This window comes from Vidua chalybeata, chromosome 10, assembly GCF_026979565.1.
Source record: "Vidua chalybeata isolate OUT-0048 chromosome 10, bVidCha1 merged haplotype, whole genome shotgun sequence".
NCBI lineage: Eukaryota > Metazoa > Chordata > Aves > Passeriformes > Viduidae > Vidua > Vidua chalybeata.
In genome coordinates this window covers 10,605,523-10,631,114 of record NC_071539.1, presented here as the reverse complement: position 1 = coordinate 10,631,114, position 25,592 = coordinate 10,605,523, and the positions used below count along the sequence as shown (strand labels likewise).

General features: G+C 42.7%; 1 protein-coding gene across 7 annotated transcripts in view; it reads right to left on the bottom strand.

Moving 5' to 3' along the window:
• LPP (LIM domain containing preferred translocation partner in lipoma) overlaps positions 1-25,592 on the bottom strand; it is a 322,183-nt gene that overhangs the window by 60,120 nt on the left and 236,471 nt on the right. For all 7 annotated transcript variants that reach the window (XM_053951296.1, XM_053951295.1, XM_053951294.1 and 4 more), the window contains one exon: positions 10,590-10,713. In XM_053951296.1, the coding sequence (XP_053807271.1) occupies positions 10,590-10,713 (124 nt within the window). The remainder of the gene's footprint in view (positions 1-10,589; positions 10,714-25,592) is intronic.

Genomic DNA, 25,592 nt, shown 5'->3' with positions numbered 1-25,592 from the left:
GTTTTTTCAAGTGTAATTTTAAATTACAACAAAAGCGACTAAAACCCCCACAAAAAGTATCTCTTCTTTCAACCTGCACTCACAAACAATGCAGCATATCACCTGCCCAGCCTGCCCCTGACAGTACAGACAGAATCAGAACATGTACTGAGCAAATAGTAAGTTATTAACCTCTCAAGATATTGTCTGGAACCAGAATTGAGGAAATTGTATATTAAAGTTCAACACTGCTGCTAACTGAACACAGCCTGATTCACAGCTTTAAACAGACAACTTAGCATGGCTGGGACACTGATTTGGAAGAATCTACAAAACAAAATAATTCACATCCCATATCCAGCTGTCTGTCCTTCGCAGGGGACAGTGCCTTAGGCTGTGGAAGATGGTTGTACCCATACCTCTAAACTCTCAGCAAAGGGGTCTGTTATTGCCATGGTGTTTCACTGAAACACTTGTGTTCAATTGGGAGATGCAATTGTCAACTGTCAGAACTCATGTCACTACCTGTGCTGTCCCCTTTTGACCCTGGTGCTGTGAACACAGTTTTTCAGAGGTTTGGCTCTTAGCTCACATTTCCAGAAGTAATTATTTCTACATCTCTGTGCATGTCTTGGCAGATACACAAGAAAAAAAAAAAAAAAGCAAAAAAAAAAAAAAGCAAATGAGCAAGTTCTTAAATGAAATCTTAAATGAAAGCTGGTGACAAGGTATCACGTGTAGTCTCCCATCTCCACTTTGCACCCACAGTGATCCTACTGCTATTGACATTGTCTGTTTCCTTCAATGGGGCTGGCTTAGGCAGGGCCATGGGACAGGCACAGTGCTTTGCCACTCTCTCCTGCTCAGCTGACATAATCTGTGCTGGCACAGTACAGGCAGGGGACATCTCAATTGCAGGTTTCGCAAATCAAAACAGGTTTACTCTTGGCTGCTTGTAGCATCCCAAATGTCTGCCAGGGCTGGCTTCTCGTGATCTGCCTGCCAGTTTGAGATGACAGTCTCCTGACCCTTGAGCAGCACTTGTGACCTTGGCTTGTAGCCAGAGACATGAAAACATGTGTTCATGACATGACATGATGAACAGCAAGGTGCATTTAGACACATGAAAACAGTGCAGCTTACTAAAACCAGCAGGAAAGTTTGGCTACTTTTGATTCTTTTCATCCTTTTAATCCTCCCCTACCTCTTTGCACCACTGAGAATCACTCTGTATTGATTATGCTGACATTGACAGCAGAGCTGGATTTTTTTTTTTTCGCATCTGAGATGAGAAAGTGGGTTATGATTCATCTCACTGAATCTGAGTCAAAGCAATTCCTTATAAAAAACCAAACAGTTTTGATGCATTTCCATCAGAAGAGAAGAGGCTGGAGAACACTCAGCAAATGAGACAGTCCTGTTTAATTCTTCTTTTTAACACATTTCACTCTCAGATAAAATCTGTCCTTTCCCCCCACTGGAAATAACTCATTTTGAGTTAATGACACTAAAATACCCCCAAAAGCTACTAGCAAAAGACAAACCACCCTATCAAAAAAAGACAGCATGAGACAAATGCCACCAGAAGAAGAAATAACAAATGCCACACTGTGCCCCACTTCTGTGGAACAGTGATTGCTAGAGTGGAAAGTAACAGATTACTATGGTAAATTATCAATTTTCCTAATAGCCTTGAACTACCTAAATGCTGAAGTGTGATAACATTAGTGGGTACATTACATTAACAGCAGTTAAAATGATCAAGTGTGATCCTGGAGCACATTTTCCCTCCTTTCTTGTTTTCATAGTCTTGTTACTAACCCTGGAAAATAGAGCTTCTGCTCTGCATGCTGGAAAGAGCCTTCAGACTGGTTGTGATTTCTTATCAGACAAGGTTCACAAGTCCATTTTCATTGATTTTCACATAAAATAAAGAGTGTGACCACAGTTTTGGGTAAGGCATGGAACTTAACGGTATTCTAGGCTCAATTCCCACTTCGCTACTGAATCTCAGCATGACTCTGGGTGAGTCATCTTAACTCTTCCAGTCAGCCCCTCGTTTGTAAATTAGGGACAGTAATTTCCTGGTCCTTGACATATTTTCAGTTTCAGAACTCTGAGGGATGCACCCTGTTCCTAATCCATATTTAATTTTCACATATTACAGTGTGACCACAGCCTTGGATGCCACTGCACCACAATGAGCCATAGAGGAACATGGGCACAAACTGCAAATTTAGTGCACAGAGCTTCAAAGAACAGGTGAGCTGGTCTCAGTTTTAAAAAGCAAAGAAAAGGTCCCTTTCTGTCAGGTCATGTAGACAACTAACTCGAAACAAAGACATTCAACTGTTTTCATGTTACTGGGACAAAGATTTATCGAAGAGTGCATTGCTGGAAGGGTTTCAAACTCCAGCTCCAAAACTGAATGCCTGTGCCTCACTTGACAACTTAGCTACAAGTCATGACAAAAGAATGTCTTGAGGCTTTAAACACTCCAAAGCCCTATCTGACGTGAAAATTATTCCTATAATATTACAGTCCAGAAAAACATTCTCACTCCTTCATAGACACACACATATACATACACTCCCTCTCAAAATACCTGTATGTGAGAATTTAGAGTTTATGATATCCCAGATGGAGGAAACTCCAGGTTGAACTCATCTCCATAAAACAGGAGAACCAAGCTTCTCCATCCTGTATGTCCTAGACTAACATGTTGTCCATCTTCAGCTCCTGGCCTTATCAAGGAAATCCTCAACCAGGGGTCCTCAAGGTGCCACAAATTGGGGTTTTAATCAGGTAATGACATCGCCACAGAGAACCCCAGAGACGAAGCAGCTCATTTCATGTGGAGCAGTAAATAGCCAGCAGGTAGGTCCCATTTTTGCTTCTTAATGATCTGAGCTAGCTACAGACTAAGGACCTGCAGCTGAAGACTTGATGGCTCACTATCAGTTCTTCAGCCCCTTCAGTCCACAGAGCGTTTACTTTAAAAGTTCATCATGAACAAGCTGGATTGTCTTTGAACTGTTTGTCAAATTAAGGTAGAAAGATTTGGTTTGTTTCCATGTAGGACTGTTAAATATGGGGGGTTGGCTAATAGCCTTCTCATTGTTCAAAGGTTTTTTCTAAAAGATGAGCTTTCCTAGTTATCTGTGCAGGTCCTAGCACACTAAGGACCCTCTTACAATGACAAAAGTATCCACCACCCTCAGAGATTTTTTTTTTTTTTCATGGCTATGTTAATTTTTAAACATGCTGAAGAATCATGTAGAATACAGCTGTACATAAGAAAGACACATCACTGAATTTCATTATCACATTTCACTCCTCTCAGAAGACAGCAGGAAATTATCAGTTTTTATTTACTAACTTTCAGGACAAACCTAATTTCATTCATGGCCTGAAACCCAGCTCTCTTTCACAGATCATGGGAATCCCTTTGATTAAGTGCTACTTCAGTATTCTGATCTTATTCTCCATTAAATAACCTCTGCATCAAAAATCAGTTCTGTTTAAAAGTAAGAATATGTCTATGTTGACTGCCAGCAATTCAAGCTAAACCAGGGAATAAAAACACAGAAAAAGTCATGCTGCTTGCTACCTGTTCCAGCTGTGATTTTATGACCTACAGTAACAAAGGGTAATTGTGATTTTGATGCAAGATTTAGATCCCATCTGTGAAGCAGCAGTGGTCTCTAAAGAGAGTGTGCTTCAGAAACACTCATGATGCAAAGTCTTGACCACTCTTGTGTGGATAAGAAGAGGAAAACAGAAGGTGAGTCTCCTGTCTCCTGGCCCATGTGGTACTCAGTACTTACAGAAGTGCAACCTTCTCTGATTCCTGACTGCTACATCTGCTGGATCTTCATTTAGAAGATGTGCACTCAAGCCTTTATAAGGCTAAGATACCTGGTATAAAAAGATCTAGGTGCTTAGCTTCATAAAGCATGTTCCTCAGAATTAATAGAGAATAAGATGCAGATAGGATCAACATCAGGAAGAATAAAACTTTTGCATCTATTTCCAGTCTTTCAAATGCTTGAGAAGCGCCTTAGACCATCTCACAGCCTCTTGCCTTTCTCATGGATGGAGATAAGTTCATGTAGATATGGTATATTTTGCTCTCCAACCACTCACTGGTTTACTCTTTTTCTCTTCTTACTTTGGAACTGTGGGCTGAAATTCACCGTCTAGGTTGCACTGAGATTACCCTTATAAATTTACTCTACCTTGCTGTGCAAGGGTGCTGGCAGGCAGAGTACTCAAAAGAAGCTAGATGAGGGTGGTAAGTATTGACAGAAGTGAGACTGAAGAAACAGGCTCTGAAAGCCATTTAGCAAGATAATTAAAGCCCCTGGGGAGCAGAGGGAGGGTGACTCCCCTTGCGGCAGGCCACAACAGGGCCGCTGGATGTTGATGGTGCTGCAATGTGACCTCCCTGAGCAGAGGTTGCTCCCAGGCTTTGTAGCCTGTGTGCAAACGCTGGAATATGGCTTGAACATAAAAAAATAATGACTTGAACTACAATGGAGAAAAGGGTCCCCATTATATGTCAGTTCTTCCTGCTTTTGTGAGTGGTTACATAACAGAAAATGACTGTCGGCTCATCAATTGTTGAAAGTCTAACCTACTATTTTCTGACCCAGATGTTATTCAAATGAGGACAGACACCATCCTGCAGCAGAACCCCTGCCTTTAGACAAAAGACACATCACATTACATGGCAAAATTACAATGTAATTATGCTCTTGTAATAATAATATGCTTCTTTTAATGATAACCTTTTCAGAACAGATCTAAGAGTACAAGCAAGATACGACAACTTTCAGTTTCTTTTTCTGGTTAATAATTCAGATGAAACCAAGTGGCTACTTGTGCCTTTTAGAGGCTGCTGATATGCCTGACCAAGACTGAAATGCAACACAGACCACGTTCAATTTAGAGCCTCTAGAACTGTACAGTGCTCAGAGCCACGCCAAAGGAAACAAAGACAGCATGAACCAAAGGAAGTCATACCTGGACCATCCAGTGCGTTTCCTCAGCTGAACCTCCTACAACTCTGCCACACTCGCTCCCATACCTGACTTGGACTGCTACCTCCTAACCCATGTCCTGACCCTCAAGAAGTAACATTAGGGAACACATTCTGTTTGGATACCAGGTCCCTGGTCCTATTGAAGGAATTTTAGCTTATGAATGGAAGCCAAATGGAGATGCAAAGCCAGTGATGGGAAAGGTTGGCAGAGCCTTGGCAGATTCAATACTGGTGTCACTTATCATTCTTTAATCTTAACTGTGACATGACATCTCAAAGAACCATTGGAGATGAAGGCTTCTCTATGAGTGATGCATACATGACAGCTACTGCTAATCATCTCCAGCAAATTCGGTGAAAAAGGAAAAAATTAAATTTGAAAAGGTAAAACAATCTGCCACAGGTCAAGATGTCAAGCTTCCTGTTTCTTGGCCTTGCTCTTCAATCCAATTCTGCACCACCTCTCCCATTGTCAAAGGCAGGGTACACAGAAAATACACATTAAAAAACTACATCTCCTGAATTATCAGCTCAAATTTAAATCATAATTCCTTTACTGCACAAACGGAGTATTTCCCACAGGATGATTTTGGCATCTCTCTCCTCCCCATGCATCCCTACAGCATGCTGGAACTACAGAAGGAGTCTGCTACATTATCCAATACATGAAACTGGTGGTTCCTTTGGTAGCTCTGAGCATTTATGGTAAAATACCAGTGAGAGTTTCTTCCCACCAGTCAGGGAAACTGCTGTGGGGAGTGACTCAGCTGGGACATAGTCCAGAAGGCAACAGGAGATGAGGGGCCCCAATGGCACTTTTCCAGTCTTAATCAGCACTGTCTGCATGGTGATAGAGACTGATAAGCTGCCAGAAGTAATTTCTTTCTATAAGACTTGAAACAGTGGTCCAGAACAGTTGTGATCTTTCTGTGTGTGTGTGTATTTGGTTAGGTTTTTTAAAATGCAGAATTGAGGGCTGTAATTTCCCATGGCAGCCAACAAACAATTTTGATAGTTTCATTTTAATCTCCTATAAGTATCCATTTCTCCTCCTTCAACCTTACCCAATTTCCACTCCACTAAGTATTATTTTTTCCAAACAAATCAGACATGCCTGTCTACAATAGCACATTTATCAACAGGGAGGGCTGTGATAGAGAGAAACTATCCCTACTGCACAGAGCATAAGACATTTGGGAATCCTTTCTAATAAAAAGGGATTTGATTAAAGACAGCCAACTACCACAGATCAGCAACTTAATCATCAGTAAAGAAGGAAGAGCAGCTTAGACTCAAAAGACTTTAATTTGCTGATCTGCCAAGGACTTCCCAGGAGTAGTCACTCCACAAGTTACTCCAGAATCTACAAGGGGGTAGGAGGGGACATACACAAAGGATTGGGGTGCTTAGACTTATTATAGTAGTTTGGTCTTAACAAAAGTTAAGCACAATACCCAACATGCATGTTTAACTCCTAAAAATTCACAAGAAATAAAAAAAAAAATACTATGTCTAATGATATTTCCATGCTTAAGCACTGCCTTGCCAATGGCAACTAGAGGATTTCCCAGATGGGATTGTGCTGCTGTGGTAAGTCCTGGAAAGACAAAGCTGCCGGCTGTGATCTTGCTGCTCACAAGTGTCTCCAGTATGCTGCTCCTGGCTCCCACCACACTCCCAGGCTCCCCAGGAGGGCAGTGTGATCCATGCCCTTCTGCCAGCTGTGTGTGCTTGTGTGCGCAATCCCTACCTAGAACAGTTCCCCCAGATCTGAAAGCACTTTCAGTGGTTTCCACCTGGGAAGCTGCAGAGAGGTGCAGTAAGCACAGACTGGATGGAAGTGTTGGCTGTCCTGCTCCTCAGCTCAGCTCACTGGGTCTGCCAGCAGTACCAGACAGCATTTCCAGGGCAAAGACACAACTTGAGTGACTACTACTCCTCTTCCTTCCCAAGGAACCTTCACCCTGCCCACTGCTGGGCAGATTCTGCTGACTACAGATCCAGGATGGCCTGACTGAAAACCCGAGACACAGTGAATGAACTTGCAGAAGGAAGTTGGTTACAGAGAAGATCCCAGAGTGCTGGCAGACCAAGTAAAATGACCTTTCTCCAGCCTGACAGTTCAAATGTAATTATTCCAACAAATTATTTTCATGACTTAATATAACGCCTTGCAGCTTTCTAGCAAGGTTAATTAGATTCTTCAATTCAAAACCTATCTGCTCTTAACAAACTTTTAATATGCTGAAATCCAGTTTCTAAATTCAAACTAATAAAAGTGATTAGCTGACAGCTATCTGGTATGCTACAATTACCATGGCATTTAGACCTCAGGCATAAGATATTTAATGCAAATCAGAGTCAATGTCTCTGCCCATTTGTCCTTTTTTGGATTATTTGATCAGTGTGCCATATGAATCCTGTACAGTCCACACTACCATGCTAAACAACTAAAGAACAAGGACAGAGATATTGGTTGAGACAGTTAACCAAAGCTGAAAGACTCTTTTTTTCCTCCCACACTTAATTTGTTCTTTCCACATGAGCACAAAGTTACTGAAAGGCACTGGCTGACAGCTCAAGTAGAGATGAGTATTTAGTTCTGACATAGCCAGAATTAGTACAAAACTCCGGGCCTGCACTGCCATATCAGAGAGCTTCATCCACTGTGACTCCAGAGACCCAGGGAGGAGCCTGGGCTGCAGCAAACCTAGGAAGATGAGAGCAGCCTACCTCTTTCACTGTGATGCCTTAAGTTTTAGCTTTCATATTTTTTAGATTCTATACTGCCTTAGTGTGTGACTCTGAACTTCATATAAAGTGTTAGCAAGTTCTCCTCACAGTTTTGTTAGACAAAACAATCCTTTCCCAGCCTGAGAACCAAGAATGTTGCAGCTTCATGCTCAAGAAGTATAAACACCAGCAAATTGAGGAGAGCAATCTGAGAGGATGGGACTTCATAACCTGAAGCTGTAATTGGACAATTGACCCCAATATGTAAATGGACCAAAACTTATAAAAGTGTGAAAACTCATGACTGGTCATCCATCTTGGGTCCATCTTGGGCAGAGCCACAGCCAGGCTCTGGTACTGGCCAAGGTGTATCCTTTGAAGGCCTTTTAATAAATACCTACTTTATTCCTTTAACTCTAGCCTCTGTTCCAGGTCAGCCTCTTTAGGCATCAGCTGTACCTAAGCATAAAAAGCAGTTGTGCTCCAGCATTCTGTGTTTTGTTAGATAGAAATGCTGTGCTGCATGGGGCACAGCATACTTCAGGAGCTGAAGAGATGTTCAGCCCAACACATAGTTCTTTGGCACATCAGGAATGCCAAGGCTGGACATCACCTCAGAGATGAACTTCAGTGGTGCACCATGCCATTGAAGAAGAAGATCAATCAGGTGCAGTTGGTAATTACACATGAGCTGCCCAGGGTAGGACGAAGGTTGTTTGATTTTTCCACCATGCATCATGCATGATTATTCCATCTTTGATTATGCTACTGTTTATATAAATGACACTGGCAAAACTTCTGAGTGCTCTGAGTGCCTCCTTTCCATTTTCTCATCTCCTGCTGAATTAAGAGCTAATGGCATGGCATTGGTCTGACATTGGTCTGATCTGATAGCCAAATTGATGACCTGAGAGACTTTATGTTCCCACTCTTTCAGCTATGCATCCCTTTTGGATGAAGAAACTTTGATGTACCACCCTCTCCAACAGAGCAAAGCAATCTTAGTCATACAATATTAGTCTGCAAAATCTGAGCTTTGCAGCTTCATAAATACAAGTGGTAAACAAAACTAAAGCTTCACTTCAGGAAGCAATTTTCGAGCTGTGAGGAAAATTAATCACTAGAACAGCTTATCAGGGTAGGTGGTTGACTCACCATTGCTTGAAGTTTTTAAGATAAGATTAGATCTTTTTTTTTTTTTTTTTTAAGTCATGATTCAATCATGTTCCTGGGAGAAACTGAGAGTAGGACATTAGGCAGCATAATGGCAAGGTCCTTTCTGACCTTGCAGCCTGTGAATCTTCTTTGTTTATGTGCCTAGCTTCTGGGGTGAAAAGGAAAACGGAATGGGCTTTGGTCCATCAACCAACTCCTGCCACAGAGTTCTGCATTAAGAAAATTGCTGTAATCAGATCTCATGCTTCAGGGCTTCAGCCATTTGCCTGAAGAGGGCAGGAAAAAAGTTGTTTCTCCCTCTTTCCTGCCCAGGTAATGGCTAATACATGTTATGTTTATTTGGTTGTAGCTTTGTGTTTAAAACACCAGAGAGTGAAGCCAAATGGCTATGGGCAGAGATGAAGTCAAAGGCAGAAATACAGAAAATGCTCCCTGGCTATTTTCTATTCAGTTAGCCATTCCTGCTCACACCTCAGATCTGTGATAATCATCAACTCTGATGACTATCAGTAATTATAGAGAAGACATTTTGGTTGTTAGGGCGCAGCCCACAGAAGGCAGAGGTACTGATAGAGAATTGGGACTGATACTAACCCCACCTACAAGGGCAATGTTTGTTTGATGAGAACATCTTAATCTTTTCATATTATCAGATCCTTGCCACTGCAGGATCCTTGTTTGTTAGTGAAACTGTGGTCTCACCTGATTTCTGATTAAACCAGACCACAAAAGTTTCTTTAAGCCAGAAATGTTTCAGTCCAACCAAACTCTACAAGAAATAGACCTGGGGGCAATCCAAATAACTTTTTAAGAAATGTTGAAATAAAGGAAGATAAAGAACACAAAATGAATGGCCTGTCCCAGTCTTTAACTCTACAAACTACAGCAGTTTGTTTCATAATAACATTATTACCAAAGCCTGTAAGAAACTAAGCACACAGGCAGATCCATCAATCTGCCCATGGTTGAGTGCCCAAGACTCTTGATTTCAATGCAGAGTTCAGAGGTCTTATCACCTGTGTTTCATGTAAAGGCAAGATATAATTCTACACCTATAGATACCTAAGATAATTATACTCTATACCACTTAAGAAGGAAATTAGATGCTTATCTTTTTCCAGGTAAGGAAGATGACACTGTTATGAGCCAATCAGTCCAGATTTGTCTTACTTGTATTTGTTGGACCCGGTTCTGGGTCCCCATGTATAACCAACCTGATTGACTCAAAATGGATTTCCTTTTAATCTGTGCCAGTACACAGAAAATGAAAATCCATGCCTTGGAAGCAGAACACATTTACACTGCCAGATTTTTTTGCAGCTGCAATGAAAAGGGATGGGGCAGGCAGGCACAACAGCGACCACACCTGAATTCAGACTGGTAGCCTGGAAGCTGGGGACAGATGGTGTGAAAATGAACCAGATACTGAAAAATTCAACTTTATATCCAATAAGACTATAAACATACAGTGAGTGAGCGTGAGATTTATGCTGAAATTACAGAGGAATTCCTATGGATGATTACACTTCCAGCCCAAGCATGGAAAGCACATCCGTCAACACGAGTGTCACTACATTAGCAGTGCAGCTGTCAGGCCTTCCATTACTGAACCCAGTATATACAGAAGAGGACCATGAACACTTGTAACATGGCTCACCAAAGTACTCATCAGATGGAGGATTCTCCATGTCATACAGCATTTTCTTGGTCAGATGTTCCAGCTCATCCTCAGGCCTGAAGGCAGGAGTGCTTGATGTAGGTCCAGAACTTGGGTATCCACTCTGGAAAACAAAAGAACAGCCTGTGATGTGGTATAAAAGCATTCACACAGTAAGGGGCTATATTGTCTGTTCATTCTTCATTCAGTGTTGAACTTCTTATTTTTCTTTTTTTTAAGACCTAAGGGATTCAAGCAACTAAATACCTTACTTAATGCAATGAAAATGGACTCTGAAGAACATCCAGTGAAGTACTATATATCCTCCTAGAATGGGAAGTATCCTCTGCCTCATAATTAGATGTCTACTGGGTAGTACATAATAATAAACAAAGCAGAAGATTATTCCAAGAATAACTTGATACAAACGTTCTCCAAAACTGAAAAAAACTTTGGAAGCATTTAAGTTCGGACTTGGTAAAAGTTTCCATCGCTTAACAACACAACATAAATGATAATTCTCCAGTGGTAGAGCATATGGACAAAGATAGATAATCCCAAGCTGCTAGTTATGTTCTCTTCTTGTTTGTTTCAACACAAATCCTGCTGTTAACTTTAGTGAGATCAAGAGCTGGTCCACAGATATTTAGTACTAGAGATAAAAAGGTTTTAATACATGTGTAGAATCTGAGATCTCTTGGCCTTCATAAGCTAACAGCTGCATACAGTATTTGCAGCCTGTCTCAGAGAGACTTCTACCTGGAAAACACCAAAAGTATGGCGTATTTTGAGAAGCACAGAAATAGTCTTGTGCCTAGAAGTTTCTTAGAAGAAGCTAAGTTTGGTGTCCATAAGGAGAAACTCGATCATCTCAGGATTAAAAAATGTTGACACCAGCTCTCCTTGTGTGCACTGCTTTCTTGAAAGACTTGCATATGAAAACTAACTTATTTATAAAACACATCATTTCAGTAAAGCAAGTGATTTTATTGATTAATTGCTGTCTACATCAAGGACTGGACCTTTGATATGAAACAAGGAAACATTTTTCCATGCTCCATAACTACTTAGATGGCAAGAAAATGTATAATCACTGGAGAAACAATTCATTGACCACTTCTAGGGACTACATCTGACATGATGAATCTTTATTGAGCCAGTGATGTTCAACAGAGAACAGCAGCTTTAAAGCACTGCACTTCAAGAGTGCACTATATGCTTCCACGCTTTTTTCTTTCAGACAAGAAGGAGATTTCAAATCAATCAATGCAGAGAAGGTCTCAGAATGGCACTTTGCAATAATACTTGAATCACCCACTCCCAAAATACCTGCATGTTCCTGACCCCATCATAATTCCTTTTCTAGGGTCCATGCTAAGCTGTACCATCACCCTTCTCACTTGTTGGCCTCAGCAGGGGCCTGTGCTCCCTGGAAGGGCTGGATTTGCTGTGCACACACTGAATGCAGCAGCTGCACCTACTGCCTGCCCAAAACCCACCCTGCAGCAGAGTAGCAGCAGTTCACAAGGGAGAGGGGTGGCTTGGTCCCCTAGGGAAAAAAGTGTACCTGGAATAAGTCTCAGGCTGGATGAATTTCCCTGAAGAGCTGTGCAAGGTCTGTTTGCCACACATTCAGACTCCCTGACTGAGAACACAGATTGGACCTAACATACATTCAGGTTTTCCCACAGATGTTTTCTTTTTTTTTTGCTTATGATTTTTTTTTTTTTCTGAACATCATTTAAGGATTTTGTGCATTTATCCAGGAATTCTAGTTGCCTAGCAGTTGTCTTGAGCATCTGGAAATGCTGAATGTCCACATACAGACCAGTGAACTTTTTTGTACAAATGCAGCCATGCTGATGTGTTTGGGTTACCACAACTTACTTTTCCACATGGAGAGGCACAAAACATGGTGACCTGCATTTGCCTTCTAAGTCATGTAAGTGTCATCTCTGTGGGATACATAATTTTGTATGGATAAGGGCATTCATACAACTAGAAGTTCTAGAAGCAGGTAGTTGACCCAGAACACCCAGACTCCCTTGGCCAGAGCTTTGTGGATTTTTTAGAAGTGAAAGTCTACAACTACTTCATTGGAAATAATATATAGCATAATCCTAAAAAAAAAACAAAAAACAAAGTTTATTAATAAAGTCAATTAAAATTGTCAAATGTAAGACACTTAATCTTGGAATCTGGTTTTTTCCTTTTGCTCTCTTGTTCCTAAGAGCTGATCATGAATCTTGCCTGAACATATATTTTAACACAGCAAGTGCAGCCAAGGATTTATTAGCTTGAGAAATCAATCTGGCAACTGAGCTTCTCAAGGTTCTATTCCAGGTATTGTACTTATTTCAGTTTTCATGCAGAAAAGAATGACCTCTGCCGTTCCATCAACAGAGACTCCTTTCCTAGACTTTGCATGGAGAAGACAGCATGGTCTGAAGCTGATATGGCCCTCATCCCTGTATTTCCCATTAGTCATCACCAACCTCTTCTGCTGGGCTCCGTCCACACATCATTTGAAACACTGCCTTTACCCTTGGGCCCTGTAATAGAAATGGACCAAAATAGAAGGCACAAGCCACAGTCTGTTCACAGAAAAGGGCAGTGAGATACATGGAGCTGAAGCAATTTGCCCAGTATCATACAAGGGCTCTAAGGCAAAGACCAATCCTGCATCCAGGCTGCTGGGAGCCCTACACTTTCCACCCTCACACATTGGGTCTCTACTTGGTGTTGCAGACCTACACTGAACACTCTGCAACCCAAAGCCACTGCACCTGCAGGCCACCACAGCCAGGCATTAGCAGGAGGCGGGTGGCCTCTCCCTCTTTTCCATGCTGGCTTCCCACACCTCTCAACTGGGGAGCACTCCAGGGCTTGGACTAGGCCCTTTAAAATGAAAGACCAAAATCTGCAAATTTTCAGTTTTGTCTGACTCTCTCTGGTTTTGGAGACCACACTGCCTCATACATACAATAAATAGACTGCTCTCGTATTTTATCTACATTGCACTTTTCCAAACCAGGCAGATTTCCTATCCAGTACCCAATGTCAGCAGAAATAACAAATACCAACCACAATGTTATGAGACACTTCGACTTATTTTGACTAAAATGCTATGCCTTTTTGACCAGTATTTAAGTAATGCTAGGCACATCTTTTTTCTCCTCCCATGGCACATGTTGATTACGTGCCTCCAGGAAAATGCATTTCATGCATATGAACATGCTGTTTGCTGGGACATGCACACACACAAACATAGAGAGGAAAGTGTATCCTTAGTCCAACATAAAATGCTTATTTCAGCAAAACATTTTCCTTCCTCCTCCTTTGTTAGGTCAGGGTAAAAATACAATTCTGGCTTTCCTTACAAAACAGAGTTGTGGTGTTGTTGTTTATATTAAACTTCCTCTATTTTCTCCTGATCTGCACAATAATCAAGGCTGTCTAGAAATTGAACTTGCTGTCTGATCCACCAGTTAATTTCATGCATTTTCTTTTCTCCATGCACACACCTTAAAGAACACAACCACTTTCTTAGCTAGACACAGCTCAAAGAAAGGGACTGCACTGACTTGCAGACCCCAAGCACCACTCTGTCTGGCTAACCACAGAAGCAACAGGGATGATAAACTGACCCATGAAAATGGAAGAGAGCCCAGCAAAAAGCTGGCAGGAGGGACTATGCTTTGGAAGCACAGGCACCTGAGTGCCTCCTTTGCTACTGTCATCAAACACCAAGCAACTTCAGGGAAGAGAAGATTGCAGGAGCAAACTCAGGAAGAGAAGAGGATTGTCATAGCATGTGCAGATGCAAAAGCATTCCTAAATAAACACTGTCCTGCATACTTAGTTGGGATATTAAGGAAAACACCAGCACTTCCAGGGTTAAGCCCTGTAGCAGAAAGTATCTTCATGCTACAAAGGAAGTGAGCTAATTGCTTGTGCCACTATCAAAATGCTGCAACAACATCTGCTCATCTTCCTTATTAAAGTTCAGTTCCTGAAAAGCCAGGTCAAAAGAAGCAGTTGTGTGGAATCACTGCATAATTATTTTGGTACTCAAAGCTGATACTTGCTTCAGTGCTTCCCTGGCATATGTCTTCTACTCCAGACCTGTCTCAGATGTAAGGGCTGCCCATAAAAGCGAGCTCTGCAGTCACTGTGGTGCATTCGCCAACAAGAACCTTCCCCATCCCCACATAAATATTTACCCGTATGGATAAAAACTGCAGTGCAAAATCTGCAAAGACATCTGAAGATGATGCAGTGGTGAATGCACCATCATTCAGAATCCACTGTATGTGGTCATTTTTCTTGTCCATTTGCGAACATTTTAGAAGAAGCTTCTTCTTTCTGGGAGAAAATAACTTCAATTACGTATTCCCGGTTACAGAAACGTGAAAATTATCTTCTTTTCAGAAGGTAGAATTAGCTGAACTTGGAATTGAAAGGCAGCCATAAACATCTTTCACTGATAGTTACTTTCTCTTCATTTTTTTCCTCCTGTTTCAACTGCATAAAGTTAGTCTTCTCATTTCACTCACCAAAACTAATCATCAGTTAAATAGTATTGCACATATTATTTTGTCCAATGGTTTGACAAAGACCACTTTTTTTTTTTTAAGTTATTGACTGTCCAAAACAATCACAAACTTTCAGAGCAAGAAATCCAGCATAGCGCCACATCTCTCATGCATTGTGCTCCCAAGAAAGTATCAAGATTGCCTACAGCTGTAATTCAGTTTATAATTAAGGCCAAGTCTTACAGAGGAGATGCACTAGAAAAAGTATTTGAATTCTTGATTTATTTTCCCAGTGAAAGGTTACAGCTGCCAGAGTACATAAAGATTCCTGAAAAGAGGATTCTGCCTGGAATCCTTGCAGCATGCACATTCCTGGGTTTATTCCTGGTCAGAGGATAGCTCATCAGTATCCTCTGAAGAAGCTGCCCTGCATGAGGAGATACTCACTGACAGCCAGCGCCCTCCAGCCCACACCAGAAGACCAAAATTTCAAGTGTTGGGCTGCCAGGAGAGAGGGCTCTTCTGGGACATGCCAGAGTGGAACAAGCCACCGGTTCCCTCGCTGTCTACCTGCCCTGCCACCCCACAGCAAACCAGCAATCCAGAATGTGCAGTTCTGCCAGTAGAGCCCTCATTTGTTTAACACTGTCTGGCTTTGAAATAGGACAGTTTTGTAACTGCTTCAAAGCTCTAGAGGATATTTTTCTTTATTCTTAAACTTCATTACTGCAACTGTATCCTTAACTATCCGTGCACATTGCCTGTCCTAATCCTGCTAAACTCTTAGTTTCAGCGATCTCTTGTGGCATTAAGCTACACAGAATTTGAGTAATTATAACAATAAAAGTATTTTCCTCTGTTTTAACTTCACAGCCTGGAATTTTGCACAATTGTCTCATTTTTTTTACACCGTGAAACTGGGATGCAGACAGGTAGGAAGGGGAGGTATCTTATTGATAGTTTTAAAAGACAGTAGATCTAGAATGCAAAATCATCATAGAGTTGAGGACTTTTGAAAATCAGGATGCTCATACAGATGTCTGTTTTGACTCACCAGAGCAGAGCTTTTAGCTTACAGTCACGAACCCAAAATCTTGGTCTTTGTGTACTGATACTGAATTCAACAGGTTCACCATACATGCACCCTAATTACTCTGTAAAATGGGTTTAGCAATACTTCTGTCTTAATTAATCAGTGCTGTGGAGCTGTTCAAGCTTCTACAACATAAGTGACTATACAGAGACAGAGCATTTTATTAAACATCAAGCATGGTAACAAAAGAACGTGACTGTTTTGTCCTTGGATTGTTTCATGCTATTATATGTAAACAGACTAAGTAGCTTTTATTGCTATTCTTCATATTCTCACTAATGTTTTGAATCTGGAAGGGCTGGTTATTTTTGCTAGGTATTATAAAAACTGGATATTCTGTAAGCACCACCATCTGCTTCTGGCTTCTGCACTGAGCACAACTGTGTTAAATGACACCTTCCACTACTATTCTGGCGAGTCCTTGCTTCTGCTGGACACTATGGACTGTTTATATATTCAGAGTTAAAAGCACATGTGCAAGATTTTTATGGAGCAACATTGACCATTTCTCATTATAAAATACAAAGCAGTGGCTGGTTCTCCAAGTAATAAATTTTTTACATGTTATCTCAGGAAACAGCAGATTTGAGCTATAATTCACATATAAAATACTACATTTTAATGTCCCATTGCTTAAATGTATATACAGAAACAAATGCAGCAGTGCCTAATCTTGCCTGGGGCCTCTTGGCCCTATCATTACACAAATATGCTTTACTTGTCAAGGCTTATCTAATATGAAAAGGGGAGCAGGCTGGGGTTTTTTTTGTGTTTTTCCATTAACCCCACTTATTTTGGTAACAGACAATTTAGGCACTTTAAAAAAAAGCCAAGAACTCAAGGAACAGCTGGATGGCACTACTGAGAGAGAGAGAATGAGGCACCATTATTATACCCATATACAAATAAAAAGACTGTACCATTTTAGCCCTATGTTTTTGGCTGGAAGAGCTCAGTCTGCTCCACAAAATTGTATCAGGAAGTCCTATGCTCACTTGTCTATTTGTTTCAAGATCAAAGGCTTTATTCTGCTCTAAGCTGCTTGCATTGCCACATCTCTCTGGGCTCAGAGTCAAGCATTCCCTTACTCCCATGGATCATCACCATCAGTAAAGACCCTACAGGCTGCTTCTCAACTCCCCTGCTCAACAGGTCAAAATCTGCATTTCAGGGTAGGAGCCATAAGCTTCCATAGGAGATAACAGTCTCACTGCTTTGATCCCGAGCTGCACAGCAAACTGCTGTACAAGAGTTTGAATTCACTTCTTGACATCTTGGCTATAGATCCTAGGGTGCACAGTGCATCTAGGACTCCTTGCTTGGGGTGGTGATGAGCCTCAAGTCCTGTACAGAGCTCCCTTGTGCCAGTCCAAGGTGGCATTACTCAAAGACATCAAGCTGTGGGGGGCTCCAGTGGCAGCGACTGGCACTCCAAGGGCTCACCGTCTCACCACCAACCAAGCCATATTCCCCTCTAATAGGACAAGCACAGAGGCAAACTTATAAAAATGGGAATGCTTCAATATTCATACTGATGAAAAGAGATGTGTTTGCTGACACAGTACTCAACTCGCCCAGATGATTCATTGCCGCAATGAAACAACTGAAAGAAGCACCTTCCCTCCAAAACCTATCCTTCCAGAACCACCTTCCCTCCAAAGCCTACCCTTCCAGAAGCACCCTTAAAACCCAAGGAAATAACTGAGCTTTGCCCTTTCTTAAGTTGTTCATTTGCAAAGTCCTTCAGAGAGGCAGAGCTGAAGGGTTCCCACAGACACTGAGGGGTGACACGGCGTGACGGGCTCACGCACGTGGCCGGCGCGGTGCCCGCAGTGCCCCAGGAGCTCCAGAGCACTGCCTCAGCACCACTTGCCCCCAGAGCTGGGGCTGGAGCTGGTGCTCAGCACCAGCACCACCTGCCCTGCGGTTCAGCTTCGGCACCCAGTGAAAAAAAAAGGTGGCCCCAGCTGCGGGGCCTTAGCAGGTAACAAAAACAGAAGTGTCACGGCATCACTTGTTTCAAAAGAAAAATAAATCTCACCATTTTAATGGTACTAATTTTGCATGTGAAACTTGCATTCATATTGTATTAACAGTTTAAATATAGCTTTCTTGCCAGAAGCCTGAATAGGCTAGAAAAGATACTTAAAATATGCAAATTGTGTTTCTGTTTTAATACACAAAGAAACCTAAAATCATATCCTTTCCATCACCAAGACAGGTTTTAATATAAGGTTTTTTCATGTGAAAACTGTAACAGCAAACAAATGGTTAACCATGTGTGTTTAACCCACTATCTGTAGTCTCACTTTTAGTCAACTGTGACATGGGCCATTACACTTCCCAGGACACCAATGACTTAAATGAAGACTACATATTTTGCTTAACATTAAAAGATTATATTTATAAATTACAGTAAAAAAAAAAAAAAGGCTTCTCAGACTGGAGCGGGTGCTTGGTTCAACATCCATAGCAATGGAGGATAGGATTCCTGAGCTTTATCCTCAGCAATGTTCTTAACCAGTCTGATCCTGCACCCTGCTGTTATAAATGGTGTTCATAATGCTTGGCTGTCTCAAGAGAGTTTGAGAGGCTCAATGAACTCTTCATTACAAAATGCTTTGAGATCCGTGAATGAAAGATGCTGAATGAGTACAATTCATGACTATTAATAATTACCTTTACTAGCCAAAATTGTGCTTCCTTTCACTCATATGTGTCTAGATTTTGTCTTTTAAGATTATAAAATCTTCAAAACAAACACTGGTCTCCCAACATGCCCTCAGTGGTCTTGTATAAATAAAAGTGATAAGAATAATATTTGAGGAAACAATAGTGTGGCAAAAGCAAATTACATTCCTGCTGGACTCAGAAGCTTCTTCCTGATTTCACAACTGGGAGATTTCTCCATTTTACTCATGTTCCAATCCCAGAATCACCTGTTCTCTTTTCCTTATGTGTAGCTGCTTTCATTCTAAGAGCTTTCCTGGTTTTCCTTTAACTTTGCACAGGCCATGCTTCTTGAAGAGGTTACTGGAGGGTGCCAACCCCTTTTAACAAAATGAGCACAAGTTCCTTTGGAAAGAAGATAGGAAGTTCCAAACATATCAGAGAGTGTAAGCACTGAGTATAATCCTTCCTTTCACTTTGAGTCTCTCAGATAACTGAGTCAGAGAAAAGGAGTCAGAAATTTAAGAGACATCTGGATTCTGTTCAGGCCATCTTATTGTGCTCACCTCTCGGCCAAGGTGTGCTTCAAGGGTGACAAAAAATTTTCAAAGTGACACCTTTTCCAGTGATGCAAGAGAAAAGAGAACTTACAAATAACAATAAGATTGCTACTCATTGAAGTCAGAGGGAGACCTCACTTGCTTGCATCTCCAGGTCTTGTGGTGAAAGACTGCAGAGATTATTTAAAGGATACTGACACAGCTCAAGACAATATGTAAGCAGTAAAGATCAGAGTTCACCTCATCTCTACCTCAATTAAAGCATCTCTGTATTTTATACCAGCTATATGAATGGTTTTGTTGCTGAATTACTTTATTGACCTTTAAGAGACTGAAGCTTTACTGCACTTAAAACAACTAATTCTCCTCATGAAGAGCCCTCTTCAGGTATCTGTAGGTCACCTGGATCTCAGCTCAGTCATCTAACATTAGCCAAGTACCATTTGCAAACACATGTTACTTAATTCATGAGGAGCAATCGCCCGGCCCATCAGCGTTGAGCAGACCACACTGCCATCAGCAAGCCCTGGCCTCTCTGGCTCCAGCCCAAACAAGGACAAGAGCCTCTTCACAAAATTACCAGGCTGGAGTTGGTCATCACTGGTGATTAAAAAGTTAGAGAACCCTTTACCTTCTGTTATATGGAGGTCCCCACCAAAAGCAGGCAGTTTGTGCACAGAGCTGATGCTGCTCGCTCACATGAAAGTCTGGGGAAGGCGTTGGAAGCCAGCTCACGGTGCAGCTGCACCCACAAGGCATTACCTACACTTGCAGTTGCTACTGGTGATGCTGAGCAACATCAGGCAGAGGACAGGACACACTGGCAGTAAGGAGAGAGGTGGTGAAATTAAACAGTGCCATCAGGAGCAGAGGGAGTAATACACAAGAAAAGAAGGAAGAAAGGGTGAAGGGCTGCAGCCTCGAGCGAGCGTCATCTTGATAGCCTAAGCACTGCTGCTTTAGAAAAGAGTTGTACATGTTTCACTATCAATTACCTCAGATACTCAGAAATAATATTTTCAGAACAAAGCAGTGCCAAATTCTATACTGCACTTGGAGAAAAAAGGCCAGGGTAAATGCCCGTCATCTAGATTATAATTTATTTCACCCAATGTACTTACAAAAATGATCTCTCATTTGGCTCACAGCAGTAGAAATTTCTCAACAAAGTCATAATTCTCCTGTAATAGAGTCCAGGGCAGTAAAGTATTACTCAAATAAAAGCTCCAAGTCTCCCTTGAAAAACTGCACCTGCTCAGGAATTTCCCACAATCACAGAGGAGGGGAGCTGAGAAAAGGGCAGCAAGAGAAGAGGAATGATTTTTTCCTCAGAAAGCATCGCAGGATGAAGACCCAGCATATCCCAAGTGGTGGCCAAATCGTGGCAGGGAGCCAAAGAAGAAGGGATTATGGGCTATCAAAAAATGCTGCAGGAAGTTTCACCATGGCTATTCAATATTCAAAGGGTCTCAACCTTTTCCTTGCAACCTGCTGGAACAGGAGTGAGTTGGCTGTTCTATTCCTGTTATGGATCCTATGACTCCTGCTTGTGCAGAGGGCAGAAGACAGCCCTTGGAGGAGAAGAGCCCCAGGAGCAAAGAGTTGAAGATCAGATCTGGAATGAGGACTCTGGCATCATGGGGAGGGAGGCAGGGGAAAGAGAAAATTAGCATTTAGCAACACAAATACAGCAATTAAGGCAGAACTACCTTAGCTCAGCAATTAAAAAAAGGCAAGAGAGAAGTGTTGGTACGAAGAGGGGAAAAGCACTCAGAAGGCAGCATGCAGTAAGTGATTTGAGCCAGAGCCCAGCATCAAAGGGGAGGATGGGATGAGGCAGAGAGAAAGGAGAAGAAAGTACAGCCTGGCTAGGAGCTTCCAGAGCTGTCAAGAGTTCATGCAGAGAGGGCACATGGAGATATGCACCCACCACAGGAAGAGTGGCTTAAGGAAGACCAATATGCAAAGGAGCTGTGTGAAATGGAAGGTAATAGCACCCTCAGAGCAGGGAGCAAGCAGGAAAGTAAGACCAGAGGAGAGGCACCAGTGTCAGCTGATTTTACTGAATAATTTCCTTTCTACAGGAACTATCCAATGCTAACAAAACCCAGCAGTTTCAGTCTATGGGATTGGTCAGATGCACATGTGTGTGGGTGCGTGTGTGTTTTTGATGGGACAATAGACAGTAGACACAAAGGGCAGAGCACTACACCCTCAGTGTCACATTTGATTCCCTCCTGAAGTTGTATATGAGGTTTTAATGTCACATAATCCTCCTTTCCAAATCCCCACCACATGTAGTGTGCGATCCCACATTTGTCACAGACATGCTTTCCAGCCAAACAGAAAATTACTTTTATGGCCATGATGCTTAAGATGGTAAATGCATAGGGGCTTGTGCTGTGGGGATTGTGCTGTGTGCTACACAAGTACCTATGGAATAAAGGACAAAGGAGAAGGAATTCTGCTAGGAGCTGGAGCCAGAAGGGAATATGGAATTCCCCAGATTCAGAGCTTTTCTACTACTTTTCCTCATCCTCTGCTTTCTCATCAGCCTCTCAAAAAGCCCCAGGATATTGGCAGCCAAACCAGGCTGTGCACTAAGGAAAGGGAATCTAACTTCCCCAGCTGCAGCCTCTAAGGCTGCTGTCATCCTGAGGGCACAGTCACTGTACTGACATACAGACCTAATGATCTACACTGTTCAAGGCATCAAATGCTTTAAGAAACTCACCCTGTTCAGAAAGCCACGCTCAAGCTATATTTCTGTGCCATCTTTTGTGTGAGGCTGGGACTGACTCTGAGGAGGTCAGGAAGAGCCTGATGGCTCAATAAATGAGACACTCGGGAGAGTTAGTCAAACTGACAGCTCAACAAGATCCATGTTTAGTTGTCAAAACATTCCTCCATGTACAGAGAGATGCAGCTAAGAAGGCTGTCCCACAGCCACCCTGGGCTGGAGACAGGCTTATCTCACTAATTGATCGAGCAGTACTTTGTGGAGGATGGACTGAACTGGCAGAGGTAGTGGCATGTGCAATTAGAGCTGAGGAAGCTGAGGGCTGTGGCTGGACACAACACTGTGCCTGGACCATTTTGATGTATAGGAAAGATCACTTTGTCCATGAACCATTTTCGTGCCCTGTTCAGCCACAACAGCAGCAGCCTCCTGTATTTTAATGCCTGAGCAGCTCACAGGTTGACTGAGCAAAGGCTGAAGGGGAAAAACAAAGGTGTGTATATATAATTTTGCTGAACTTACTTGAAAAGGGTGGACTAGACATTCAGATGGTGCAAATCAGAGTCACTCCAGGGAACTCGCTGATTTACACAGCAGTGAAGAATCTAGCTCAACATGCCAAAGAGAGCAATGTACTCAGGTGTACATTTTTTGGTTGAGAGACACTGTTTGAGTCAACAAGGCTGTCTAAACCCAGACCAGACTAACTGCAGCCCCTCAGCCCTCAGCTGCATTTGTCTCTCACAGAACAAATGACAAGGAGAAAACTGGCACCCAGACTGCCAGACCAAGAGTGAACACTGCAGACAAAGACCCCACTCTCTGAGGATATGGGTGATTGAAGCCAGCTTCCTTGCAGGTGACACTCCAGGGTTTATTTAAAAAAATAAGATAAAAGTCTCTGTTCCCATCTGTGGGGGACATGTCAGACTGGCTTTCATGGGCTCCTCTTACCAACTCCCAGCCTCCTCTCTCCTGGCTCCTTTTGAGGAGCTGTCTCTCTCTTTTAGAGGACTTTCAGAGCAAGCATGCCTCCTCCACCTCCTTCCTCATCTATACTTGTTCCTAAGAGCCATGCAAATTTCAACAACATGTCTAGAAAAACAGTTGAGAACATCAAACACTTTACAGACTCCTTCCTCTTCTTTCTCTCAATACAATGTATTCTCTCCATGCTCCCTTTCTGCCCTTCTGCATTAGTTTTACACTATTAAATAAGGGATTCAGGCCCTCTCCCTATGACCCTCAACTGAAAATCACTCACACACTTTAGAGGGTTTGCAACACAGAGGATGAGAAAGTGAGGCCAGCAAAGTGCTGGAAGGAATTGCCTGGGGAGAGTCTGTGATTTCCATCACTGAGGCTTTTCAGAGTAGGAACAAACAAATATTTGTGAAGAATAGCTTAGGCAGAGTTGATCCTGTCTCTGAGCAGCAGACAGATCTTCAAGTCTGTTCCAGCTTTACTGTTTATGCTTCTGTGATTGTGATAGCAGTTGTGACATATTCTGCAACGGAGTTGAGCAAAGCCAGCTGAAAGCCCTATGGATCATCTTCAGGGCTGAAGCTGCTTACAGGAAAGGAAGCTCATATGCAGTGTTAAGTTACTTGGTGGTTTTGTTCCAAACACTGAATCAAGGAAAGTTTGTTCACCCATGGTAAGATAAAGAAGCTGGGTCCTAAGCAGGCCCTGTCCTGCTTTTACCATCTCCAAAATGCTGTATCTCCAGCTTTGACTCCAGGTGCATGAGGCAGCACATTCAGAGCACCCACTGTATAGGAAGTAAATATTTGTGTTAGACAAACAGCCGGCTTCTTTTGTCCTAGTCCTCAGGAATGCCCATCTGGCACTCGGTGCTGAATCTCTATTAAAACCTCACAGAAGCTAGACAGGATGCAGTGAGTCTGGCCAGGAGCACAGAAATGGCAGGCAAAAAGCATTCAGAAAATCATCATAGGTGCCCCAGACTGCAAAATGCTCCTCATGTCTGTTGTGCAAAAACCCACGTGTGTCCGCAGTGGATTGAAGGAAAGAAGTTACTCCAGGAACACTGATGCCAGCTCTCCCTGTAATACCACCTTCTGGGGAAAACAAATGGCAGGGGAGCTATCTAACCTACTCATCGCAAAGTCTTTATGCCACAAGACGGTATTTACTAGCTGGTACCAGACAACATTCAAGCAAGAACAGAAAGTCACTTTCCCAACGCTCCTTGTGAATTGCTCCCATCTGTGCAAGAGAGCAATCCAAAGCCCTTATGCCCATGACAGCGCTGCAATCACACGCTTCGTGTTTTACACCCAAAATAGCGCCAGGCAGACCACGGCAAGGCTCGCACAGTGCATGCAGCTGCGCTGATGAAGAGGAGCCACTGGAAGCGGTTCTGGGGGCGCGGGTTGCTAGGGAACGTGGCAAAGCCCTGCAGATTTCCCCGCCGCTCGCTGGCTCTTTCCCCTCTTCCCATCTCGCTAGCACTGTGCCAGCATCTTCACCCCGAGAGTGCTACTCTTCCTGTCTGAAGTGTGCAAAAACAAATCTGCCAGCAACAATGGAGCACGATTGCTTGGCATGTGTTCCCGAAGAAAGAAATCGCTCTAGCCTTTGATTTTCAAAGGCAGCCAGCTGACGGGTTGGGAAAAAAAATCCATTCTCCATTTTCTCCATGTCTGTGTGTTATTTCATTCCACCTGTGCTACGGTTAAGGGTGGGTGGCAAGCCCAGGTGGCACAACTCAACAAGCTGAGTTTGTGGAAGCTCTGTCAGCTTGCAGATGGCAAGACTGGTGCCCTGCGTGTCACACTGTGTCCCCTGGACCCCTTCACTTCCCCTAACGTGCTGCTGCTTGGGAGGTGCCTGCAGGAGCCAGCACAGTTCTGCAAATGTAGCTGGGCACTGCATGGTGTTCCCACTGCTCCAGTGGCCACCAGAGCTTATGGCAAAGGGCACACAAGCAAAGGATGAGCTACCAGAGAACTGGGAGGGAAGGGAAAAGAAATTTCTGCCTTCTTAAAAAAGAGCTGGGAGAAAGAGAGACCAGTGACCAAGGTGGAAACATAAGGTTTTCCAGTATTAATCAATCTTTAAACAATTTGACTGAATGATTAGGAAATGCAATGCTCCCTTCTGAGGCATTAGAGATTTATATTTAGATGTTAGGTGTTTTTTTCTACCCTGCATTATTTTTAGCTACTCATTGATGCTAGGCTAGCAGTGGCTGCTGTTGGATCGATGAGGCTCTCCTGTGATGGCAGCTGGGTGAAATATGCCAACAGGAAGTGAGGTATCATTCAGCCCAGGATGCTGCTTGGAATCCCTGTCTGCATGAGGAGATAATGGGACAGCACAGCAGTGGCTGGTTCCCCAGACTTGTACTCACACTGAGGCTGCAGGTCTGGACAAATATCC